The 12,141-nt window shown below is 34.4% G+C and overlaps 1 protein-coding gene across 8 annotated transcripts in view; it reads left to right on the top strand.

The window, feature by feature from the left end:
* Positions 1–6,782: 6,782 nt before the first annotated feature.
* LOC143084815 (uncharacterized) overlaps positions 6,783–12,141 on the top strand; it is a 99,141-nt gene continuing 93,782 nt past the window's right edge. For 7 of the 8 annotated variants that reach the window (XM_076260879.1, XM_076260878.1, XM_076260874.1 and 4 more), the window contains exons 1-2: positions 6,868–7,004; positions 10,531–10,634. In XM_076260879.1, coding sequence (XP_076116994.1) covers positions 10,563–10,634 — 72 coding nt within the window. In that variant the 5' untranslated portion in view covers positions 6,868–7,004; positions 10,531–10,562. Of the gene's footprint in view, positions 7,005–10,530; positions 10,635–12,141 lie in introns of all 8 variants that reach the window. The other variant, XM_076260873.1, reaches the window with a different exon arrangement.

Here is a 12,141-nt window from a genome sequence, read left to right as displayed (position 1 = left end):
TTATTTATTTGAGAACATCATCTATATAGCGGAAAGTAAAGTTAAAGGATACTGCTCACTTCTTTACTAAGAAGTTCCTGTATGAAGTCAGCCTCATAAGAATAAAGGAACCTAGTCAGCAAGAAGAGGGGTACAATTTGTTCCCATAGAAATGTTGATGGTTTGTTGAAAAACACGTCCTCCAAACATAACAAATATGTTGTCAATCCCGAAATCAATCATCTTGGTGATGTCAGTTTCATAGAATTTTTGTTTGAATTGGATGGATTCTTTACAAAGTCGAATCTACCCCTCCCTAAGACAAGATACTCACTAGAATACATCCAATCTAACTAGAGCGTGTGTTACTTTGTTTATATTGTATCAACAATAAATAACAATTGATTTGATTTGATTTGATTTGTATCTATATTGGCCATTATTTTTTATGAAACATGAAAGCAATATCAACACTATCAATTTGTCTTAGTTTGGAATGAAGAATAAGTGTAGAAAAGTCAAATGTTTTAATACTATTGCAAGACGAAAGAGTCTTAGCCTGTATGTACTCTAAAAGATCTTTGGATATTTTTAGTAATTTGATTGACGTCACCTCTAGAATAGGCAGTTTCCAAATAACTTTGAAGCCCGGCTTTGATTACTGATAAAATTAATGTTAATAGCGTAGTGAGAGGTTTTGTGGAGCACTTGGAAGACCAAGCAATATACCGTTGTGTTAAGGACAATTTTGTAATTTAAGTATCCAATACAGTGATTGAAGATCCAGTTCCATAGGAAAGTAGAACAGACATATGATTATCCAGGATTTCCTCTTTGGTAAGTGTCATGGGGGTATATGTTGAGTTTCTAAGTGAACTGTCAATAACGTATTTGCGGGAAAATGTTATTGACAATGTTAAGGTCGCTGGTAATAATGTGACCAGCTGGATTATATGTGAATTGGGAACTAGCAGCACTGGTGAAGTCGTCAATATTGAGATCCTGCAAAATGTGTTTGTAATTGGAATCTTAGTTGCAACTGGTTTGGTATAGGTATAAAAAATTATTGGTACAGACTGATCTTTAAAATAGGGAGGTATTTTCGATTAAATTAATTTATCATGAAGGATATTGCCCAAGTTGACGCCATCGAGATAAGTTTGTTGGGAAAGGAAAGATTAAGAGAAGAAATTTTCTCCTTCTCATCTTTTCCAATGCGAACTGGTTTGAAAAGTCTGCAGTGACTAGCAATATCCGAAATGATAATTGTAAGTTATTATATCTCCTCTTACATTTGATGTGTTTCCCTCAGTTTTAGTTTGTAACCCAGATTTTTTATTTTTTTCTAAATTGATTTATGAATTTTGAACAGCGATCGATATACTACTGTTGTCTTTATTTAGAATGAGGGTTTGTAACAGTGGTTTCCGAATATAGATTAAACAGAGAATAACATATTGAAAGGGGTCATGAATAAAGTGTCTGGCGAATGTGATGAATACCTAACGGCTTTTGTATCAATGGCATTGATAATAATAATAAATTCTTTATGTAAAGAGGGTAAACACAGTTAGTTACAATTACTAATCTTCATAAAACATAAAAGATATTAACACAATCGTCTAGTCAAGATAGTTCAATGTACATAGAAAATGTTTATCAAACACATAATAGATCTATCTAAAACAGATACACAAGAATATTCAGAGGTGCAAACATTGATAGGATCACTAGCGAAATTAAGAAAATGAATTTAAGAACATATAAGAACATCATGGTGGAAATGATATAAGTGCTGGAAAATCCCTAAAAGATGTAGAAGAGGACAATGAAAGTCTAATCTGGGCAGCTCGTTCGTGCAGCAATAAGGATTGTAACCTCATAGTGTCAGGACTCCCCCAAGAAATAATGTAAAAATTGTGTCAGCAATTTGGCCGGGTTGGTTTTTATACGACCACAAAAACTGAAAATGTTTTGGTCGTATATTGGTATAATGTTGTCGTCGTCGTCGTCTGCGTCGTCGTCGTCCGAATACTTTTAGTTTTCGCACTCTAACTTTAGTATAAGTAAATAGAAATCTATGAAATTTAAACACAAGGTTTATGACCATAAAAGGAAGGTTGGGTTTGATTTTGGGAGTTTTGGTCCCAACATTTTAGGAATTAGGGGCCAAAAAGGACCTAAATACGCATTTTCTTGGTTTTCGCACTATAACTTTAGTTTAAGTAAATAGAAATCTATGAAATTTTGACACAAGGTTTATGACCACAAAAAGAAGATTAAGATTAATTTTGGGAGTTTTGGTTCCAACAGTTTAGGAATTAGGGGCCAAAAAAGGGCCCAAATAAGCATTATTCTTGGTTTTCGCACCATAACATTAGTATAAGTTAATAGAAATCTATGAAATTTAAACACAAGGTTTATGACCATAAAAGGAAGGTTGTGTTTGATTTTGGGAGTTTTGGTCCCAACAGTTTAGGAATAAGGGGCCCAAAGGGTCCAAAATTGAACTCTGTTTGATTTCATCAAAAATTGAATAATTGGGGTTCTTTGATATGCCGAATCTAACTGTGTATGTAGATTCTTAATTTTTGGTCCCGTTTTCAAATTGGTCTACATTAAGGTCCAAAGGGTCCAAAATTAAACTTAGTTTGATTTTAACCAAAATTGAAACCTTGGGGTTCTTTGATATGCATCTAAAAATGTACTTAGCTTTTTGATTATTGGCCCAGTTTTCAAGTTGGTCCAAATCGGGGTCCAAAATTAAACTTTGTTTGATTTCATCAAAAATTGAATAATTGGGGTTCTTTGATATGCTAAATCTAACTGTGTATGTAGATTCTTAATTTTTGGTCCCGTTTTCAAATTGGTCTCCATCAAAGTCCAAAGGGTCCAAAATTAAACTAAGTTTGATTTTAACAAAAATTGAATTCTTGGGCTTTTTTGATATACTGAATCTAAACATGTACTTAGATTTTTGATTACGGGGCCTAGTTTTCAAGTTGATTCAAATCAGGATCCAAAATTATTATATTAAAAGTATTGTGCAATAGCAAGAAATTTTCAATTGCACAGTATTCAGTAATAGCAAGAAATCTTCATTTGCACAATATTGTGCAATAGCAAGAAATTTTCAATTGCACAGTATTGCGCAATAGCAAGAAATCTTCAATTGCACAGTATTGAAGAAAGAAAGATAACTCCAATTGAAAATTTCTTGCTATTGCACAGTATTGTGCAATAGCAAATATTTTCAATGGCACAATATTGTGCAATAGCAAGAAATTTTCAATTGGAGTTATCTTTCTTTGTCCAGAATAGTAGTTGAATCAACTTAAATCATCGTTATATACAATATACAATGTATACTCACTTTTACTACCAACTGATAAATTAAAACAATCTTTACCATTCAGTGATAACAAGCACTTTATTTTACATTTTAATATTTTATGATGTATTTAAATGAGTAGTTATTGTTGCAAACTCCATTAGAAATTTTAATTGAGATCAGTTTTGGAAAAAGGGAAAGGGGGATGTGGAAAAAAATGGGGGGGGGGGTAAATTTTTCTCATTTCAGATTTCATAAATAAAAAGAAAATTTCTTCAAACATTTTTTTAGAGGATTAATATTCAACAGCATAGTGAATTGCTCAAAGGCAAAAAAAATATGTATTAAGTTCATTAGACCACATTCATTCTGTGTCAGAAACCTATGCTGTGTCAACTTTATAATCACAATCCAAATTTAGAGCTGAATCCAGCTTGAATGCTGTGTACATACTTGCCCCAACCGTTCAGTGTTCAACCTCTGCGGTCGTATAAAGCTGCGCCCTGCGGAGCATCTGGTTATACAACAGTATGATATGTATATCAGTGACAGTTTCTTTATAGAGACGTCATGTAGTAGAGTTGGTGATGTATAATGACGATGACCATGGCATGACTAAGTTGAAAATTTTCATCACTGCAGACGGAGTATATTTCTCCCAGTTGATACGATATTCCAGGGCTTCATTTCCTTGATTAAGGACATTAAGGGTTGTTTCTCATTAGGAAGTTTGTGAACCAGGAGTGTTAAATAGAGAAGTCAAATTCAACCCATTGTAAGTTTTATGGACGCTAAATTACAAGTTGATTGACCTTTATGTAATGTCTGTTTTAAGGATGACGACGGATACTGTTCCAATCGTTGTAACTACAACACCGTCTCATTTCCCAAAAATGACTTACAGAATTAGAATCATCACCGGGTTTGTACTTTTATGAGCAACAAGACGAGTGTCACATGATGAGGATCAGAATATGCTTTCCCTTCCGGTGCACCTGTGATCAGCCCGGTTTTAAGTGAGGTTCGAGTTGCTCAGTCTGTAGTTTTCTGTTTTGCGTTTTTTGTACTGATTTTGTCTTTTGGCCTCTTTCTTTTTTAGCCATGGCATTGGCAGATTATTTTCGACCTCTGGGTTTGAATGTCCCTTTGCTATCTACCCCTATGAGTTTATTCCCTGTTGTACTAAAAACTCAAAAGTAAAATGTAGATAGCTGGTGTTCGGACTTTGACGACTCACTTATTGGGTTAATCATTTTCTGAAATAATACTGGATCATATCTTGTAAATTCTGAAATAGTAGTGAAGCATATCTTGTTTATTCTGGAATGGCAGTGAAGCATATCTTGTATATTCTTGAATGATACCGAAGTATATGTACTGTATCTTCTGGAATAATAGTGAAACATATCTGTATATTCTAGAATGGTACTGAAGCATATCCTGTATATTTTGGAACGATACCAAAGCATATCCTGTATATTCTGAAATGATGCCGAAGCATATCTTGTATATTTTGAAATGATGCCAAAACATTTTTTGTATATTCTGGAAGGTATCGTAGCATATACTGCATATTCTGAAATGTTAGTGAAGCAAATACTACATATTCTGGAATGATGCCGAAGCATATACGGCATTTTCTGGAATGGCAGAAAAACATATCCTGTATATTCTGGAATGCTATTAAAGCATATACTGCATATTCTGGAATGTTATCAACGCATATACTGCATATTCTGGAATGATACAGAAGCAACTCTTGTAAATTATGATATAATACAGAAGCATGTCTTGTATATTCTGGAATGGTACCGAAGCGTATACTGTATATTCTGGAATGGCAGTGAAGCATATACTGCATATTCTAGAATGATACAGAAGCTTATCTTGTAAAGTATGATATGATACAGAAGCATATCTTGTATTTTCTGGAATCCGGGGCGGATCCAGCCATTTAAAAAAGGGGGGTCCCAACCCAGGACAAAAAGGGGGGGTTCCAACTATATGTCCCCATTCAAATGCATTGATCGGCAAAAAAAGGGGGGTTCCAACCCCTGGAACCCCCCCCCCCTCATGGATCTGCCAATGGGAATGGTAGTGAAGCAGATACTGTATATTCTGGAATGGTACCGAAGCATATACTGTATATTCTGGAATGGTACCGAAGCATATACTGTATATTCTGGAATGGTACCGAAGCATATACTGTATATTCTGTAATGGTAGTGAAGCATATACTGTATATTCTGGAAAGATAGTGAAGCATATACTGTATATATACTGTATATTCTGAAATAATAGTGAAACATATCTGTATATTCTGCAATGGTACTAAAGCATATCTTGTATATTCTGGAATGATACCTAAGCAAAAATGATACTTTATTATGGAATCCTATCAAAGCATATCCTGTATATTCTGGAATAATGCCGAAGCATATCCTGTATATTCTAGAATGGTACCAAAGCATATCCTGTATATTCTGGAATGATAGTGAATCATATAAGGCAGCAACCATTTGATTTTCTGGGGGGGGGGGCTATGGTTTTTTTTGGAAAAAAAAGTTTGTTTCCAGTTTTTGGAGAAAAAAATAATTTGTTTTTGATTCTGAGAAAAAAAAAATTGTTTGTTTCACCCTCAGCTGCCACTATATGTAATGCTAAAATTGAAAGAAAAAAATTGTTTTCGACTTGTCGCGAAAAAAATAGATTGTTTTTCGCCGCAGGCGAAAAAAAAAGTTTGTACAGAAAAAAAAACCATAGCCCCCCCCCCCCCCCCCCCCCCAGAAAATCAAATGATTGCTGCCTAATTGTTTATTCTGGAATGGTAGTGAAGCATATACTGTATATTCTGGTAGTGAAGCATATCCTGTATAAGCTTGAATGGTACTGAAGCATATCCTGTATATGCTGGAATGGTACTGAAGCATATATATATCCTGTATATTCCTGAATGGTCCTGAAGCATATCCTGTATATTAGTGAAGCATATGTGTAAATTCTGGGGGGGGGGGACTGAAGCCTATATCAGTGTCACTGACTGCCTAAGAGAGGGCCCGCTTCAGTGATTCCTTATATAATCAACCAAATCAGTTTTCATAGGAAAGGGGACCCACGCCCTCCCCCACACACCCTTATTTAGTATTGTAGCATATCTTTATAGTCTAGAAATTCTGGAATGATTTTGAAGCATAGCCTGTATTCTGTAATGTTACTGGAGCATATCTTGGCTACTCAAGCATATTATGACCCCCCCCCCCCCCCTCCCTCTAAAGTTTATTTTTGATAATCTTTTGGTAGAATTTTTGAATATTAGTTAATAAAAAAAAAGTAGAACAATGGACTCGTATTCTTGCTTATGTTCGATTTTCCCAATGAAAGGCGGGTTATTCGATTTATTCAGAGGAGCTGAGCAAAAAAATGAACAGATTGTTTCTCGTTAAATCACATTTTTTGGCGGGAACAGTAGCCTTCGGAAGTTACTTCCGATTGAACCACGTGATGAAGCTTCCCTGTTGTCAAGATACGCTTGAATGTTCATTAGGTGAAAAGATGTATATAAAGGTAAATTAATTGATCTATTATAACCGAGAATTGTTTGATTGCTGTTCCCACAAACAACTCTAACACTTGGAGATTGAATTAACGGAACATTTTGGCTGAATATTTTGACGGGCACCTGTTGTGAATGGAGGTTCGTTCGGCTCACGTCTATATAAAGTGTTTTAACTTTTAGTCGGTGAAGTTAAACTATATATACGATAACATATAACATATGATGAGCTTTTAATAACTGCATAAAAAAAACCAACTGTACAATTTTAAACATATGTCATGCGTTTTTTGATTGAGTTTAAAGCCTACCAATTGATATTTTATAGTGATGTGTGTTTTTCTATGTTGTGATTTAGAAAAGGGAGAAGGTTTGGTACCATTCAGAGGCAGATTTAGAGGGTGGCCAGGCTTTTTTTGGGGGGTGCTTATATAGGGAATCACTGAAGCATGACCAGAGCGGGCCCTCTCTTAGGGAGTCAATGGGCCCCCAATTTCTGGATCTGCCAGTGCCATTAAAGCGTTTAATCCCGCTGCAAATCATGCACCTGTCCTAAGTCAGGAATCTGATGTACACAGCAGTTGTCTATTTATGTAATTCATACGTGTTTCTCATTTTTGTATAGATTAGACCTTTGGTTTTCCCGCTTGAATGGTTTTACACTTTACAGTATATACATGTAGCTTACTGTTCGGTGTGAGCCAAGGCTCTCTGTTGAGGCTGTACCTTGATCTATAATGATTTACTTTTATAAATTGTATTTTAGATGGAGAGTTGTCTCATACCACATCTTCCTATATCTATAAACATATTCTAGTGTCAATTTGAGTACACATGCAACCATATGATATTTAGCATGTTAGTTGGTACATGTATATACTGTATGTAGTCTGAGATTACTCTGAGGTCTCGTCTAATGGCTGTTTTGCCAGACAAGCTCGGGCTGTGGGTCCCACGGCCCCCAGCTTGTATGGCAAAACATCTGTTAGACGTCAGAGTAGTCTCGGACTAGTATTTATGGTAAACACAGATGGAATAATAATGACTATGACTGTTGGTATCATTTAGACCATATCTGGTAATTGGTCATGACTGTTGTTATCATTTAGACCATATCTGGTAATTGGTCATGCTTTTCTCAGAATGTTTACTTTGCACATAACGGCTGTTTTGCCAGACAAGCTAGGACTGTGGGACATTAAAGCTTGTCCCATATAAAAAAATGGATATTTGCCCATCTAAAATTGGTCCTCAATTTGTTCATTTTTTGTTGAGCCTTTGACTTTAGTGGAAAAACCAAGACCATAGTGATCCTACATTTCCGCGGCATCATTGGTCCACAAATATTCACTCTGTGGTTAAAGTTTTTGAAATTTTGATAACTTTCTTGAACTATCATGACTATACTGGATTTCAACCAAACTTGGACAGAAGCTTATTTATGATCATAACATATATAGTATCCAGAAGTTAATTTTGTAAAAAAAAATCCATTTTTTCTCTACTATACTTTTAAATGGACTTAGATTTTCTGCCAGGAAACAACACATTCACTCTGTGGTTAAAAGTTTTTAAAATTTTAATAACTTTCTTATACTATTTAGGATTTGTACCAAACTTGGACAGAAGCGGCTCAAGTAGGATATACGGTACTATAGTTCCGGCTTTTGCAATAAATTAATACGCGTATGTATTCATGGGTAATAAAGTTAAAACTGTTTAAATTTTACATTAAACTGAAATAAATGAGTAATTTACAGGTTGACAAGTCGACAGGTTGACAATTTTAAAAACGTTATGGTTGGAATAAGTGGTTGACAGGTTGACAAGTCGACAGGTTGACAATTTAAAAAATGTTATGGTTGAAATAAGTGGTTGACAGGTTGACAAGTCGACAGGTTGACAGATTGATAAGTTGATAATTTAATATAATAACAAGTAAGTTATGGTTGACAAGTCGACAGGTTGACAAGTTGACAAAATAACAGATTGACAACTTCAGAGAATTTATAAAGTGTAAAATAGTATTATTAGTGACTGGTAGACAGATCGACAAGTCGACAGGTGTACAATTTCATTTTGAGAAATGTAAAATGTACAAATGGTAAACAGATTGACAGCGAACAGATATAAAAGTTACAAGTCAATACTTGTAAAAAAGATTAAAAACTGAAGTTAATTTTATTTTACTTAATGGATGATGTACTTTTATTTACTTGTTTAATTGTAAAATTAAACCCTTCAACCTGTCTACCTGTCGACCTTAACATTTGTCAACCTGTCAACTTGTCGACCTTAACATTTGTCAACCTGTCAACTTGTCGACCTTAACATTTGTCAACCTGTCGACCTTAACACTTATCAAACTGTCAACCTGTCGACCGTAACACTTGTCAACCTGTCGACCTGTCGACCTTAACACTTGTCAACCTGTCAACTTTTAAACTTGTCGACCTTTAAAGTGTCAACCTGTCGACCTGTCAGTCTGTCAATTTATGTTCATATAAACCGATTTACTTCTAAAGTTAAACCGATTTATTACTCTGTTCTTCCGAAGGAACTACAGTACCGTTTATCCTACTTGACCCGACAGAAGCTTGTTTATGATCAAAAGCTAGTATCTAGATTAGAAGGAAATTCTGTTAAAATTTTGTACCTGTGTATCTGTATTTTACTTATAAATGGACTTAGTTTTTCTTCCAGTTAACATTATTTACAGTCTGCAGTTAACGTTTTTAAAACATTTATTAGATTCATAAACTATAATCCTGGCTTTTACCAAACTTGGACAGAAGCTTCTTACAATCAAAAGATAGTACCAAGAGGAATTATTTTATTGATTTTTTTGCCTAATTTTTGTTGGGCCTGTGATTAACAGCAAAAGTAGGCGAGACACTGGCTTCCGCGGAACCCTTACAAATTTTTCATTTATGTAAGTTTCACCTACATTTTGTACCTGCCACCCTTTATTTTCTTATATTTTGAACTTGGACAGAAGCTTCTTACAATCAAAAGATAGTACCAAGAGGAATTATTTTATTGATTTTTTTGCCTAATTTTTGTTGGGCCTGTGATTAACAGCAAAAGTAGGCGAGACACTGGCTTCCGCGGAACCCTTACAAATTTTTCATTTATGTAAGTTTCACCTACATTTTGTACCTGCCACCCTTTATTTTCTTATATTTTGAAAGTTATCACAGTGACCCATCGATTCCTGCATTTTAACTTTTATTTTCCAATGGTTGAATTGTAAAGTCATTTTTCATAAATCAGCTCCCACATTATAAAATAATTCAATTATAATGCAACATTGTTTGTAAATGTGCCCCTAAATTGGATAACGTCACCAATTTTCATGACCTCAATTAACAATTGATGCTATGAAAATGTACAGACAATCAATGTAAGACAAATTGTAAATGTATATGATTTGATTTTGACTTTGTGATCTGTCAGATTCATAATAGAATGGAGATAATGATATTGTATTTTAAACTCTCACTGCTTTGTGACCATCAAATCACCAATTGATGACATTGGAGCTTAATAAATACAATACAGTTAAAATTAAGTTATCTCTTAAGTAATGTCTATAGGCAAGTATTGGTACACATAGTAGGATTTGGATTTTGTTTTGTCAATTTATGGTTTGAATATTTAATTTCAGGATAGTGAATTGTAATCAATTTATTGGACAAAATGGGAACAATGATTTTGCAATCCCAGATTGGGGCCCTGGAGAATGGACTGAAAGATTTACGTAAATCCAGGGTAAGGATATATATGTATGTCATGTATGAGATTTATAAGTCAAATAGAATTGGACCACCAAGCATACTACATTATGTTCATATCTGCTTGGTTATTTAGTTCATGTAAGGCTGCATACTTCAAGAATTGGCAGTTGTTTCAGATGCTATGACCTAAAACAAATGAGTATTGAATGCTGGTAACAATAACAAAATGATCATTTCAAATGGTATTTTTAAAAGAAATATGCCCAAGTAAGAAGTATTAGTTATGTTGGAAATGCATTGGGCCTAAAATAAAATTTCATTTGTTTGGCATTGCCGCCCGACCCACTGAAAAACTTGCCGCCCAAATAATTTTATTTGCGTTTCAGAAATTTATTTTTTTTTATTTAAAAAAAAATCGAAATTGTGCCGGAATTTGATCGTATCCGCCGAGTTTGTTCCTGGCTTTACTTATTTCAAATCACGATCTTAAAAGCGCTTGCCTTACACAGTATTGGGAGCAAACATTTAAATGACATGGAATAGAAAAAGTTTGCCAAAAGTAATGTCAAAGAGGCCGGCAGGGGAAAGCATCAATGCATTGGTTAAGGGAGATGAATTTTATCAAAAATCAAATGTTCAGCTATTCTTTGAAAGAAACGTTCTGAGAGACCTTGTAGAGGACTCAAGTTTTATCTTTTGTAAAGGCTAAAAGCAGAAACAGATGATTTCTGCTCGACTTTGTCGCTTCATGAGATAGAAGTTTTTCACCGGGACATCACAGAACAAATATGCGTGGCTCTTACATTTGTTGAACTTATTAAATATTTGAAATGTATCATTGACAAATTTTCCCTTGAACCAGAGAACAAAGTATCTACTATAGTCAGAACCACAATGATGCATTCAAGATAATTATGGCTGTAAGCACTAAAGCCCATAGACCAAAACGGTCCCAGATTTACAGGTTTATAGTAGTTTTGTACCAGTAGATGGTAGCCTGGTACAAAACATACATATTTTAAAGACTAGCATCTTGTGTCAATTGAAGTACTTCCCCCTTTTCTTGCCTTTCTTCTTAACATGAATAAAATAATTCTTAAAACATAAAAGATACTGACAGAAACATATTTATAAATGTATCTAGTGTACTAGTGATGAATAAAATCCCTTCCTTTTCCACAATTCTAAGGGCTCATTAATTTATCTGTATTCATGTAATGCATGTCCAGATTTCTGTTAATCAAACAAGCATTACAACCCATAATTTATTTATCTGCAAAAATTGTCTGTCCTGCTGCATATTTCCATTTTGAATTTATCATACATTTTAAACCTATAGCCCTGAAAAACCTTGCACTAATGGATAATATTAGTATAAACACCATGTCTATTTGTGCCAACCTTCCAAATTTTTAATATTTGCTATCCTTATTTGGTACAGATCCTATATCCTCAAAACTTATCAGGGGCAGTAGGCGTGTTTGTATGGTAGTTCGTCACACCTTTCATGTATGATTACTAGCCTCTAGGTATTGGTTTGA

The sequence above is a fragment of the Mytilus galloprovincialis genome, chromosome 8 (assembly GCF_965363235.1).
Source record: "Mytilus galloprovincialis chromosome 8, xbMytGall1.hap1.1, whole genome shotgun sequence".
NCBI lineage: Eukaryota > Metazoa > Mollusca > Bivalvia > Mytilida > Mytilidae > Mytilus > Mytilus galloprovincialis.
The sequence above is the reverse complement of the archived record's forward strand: the minus strand, read 5'-3'. Positions and strand labels throughout refer to the sequence as shown.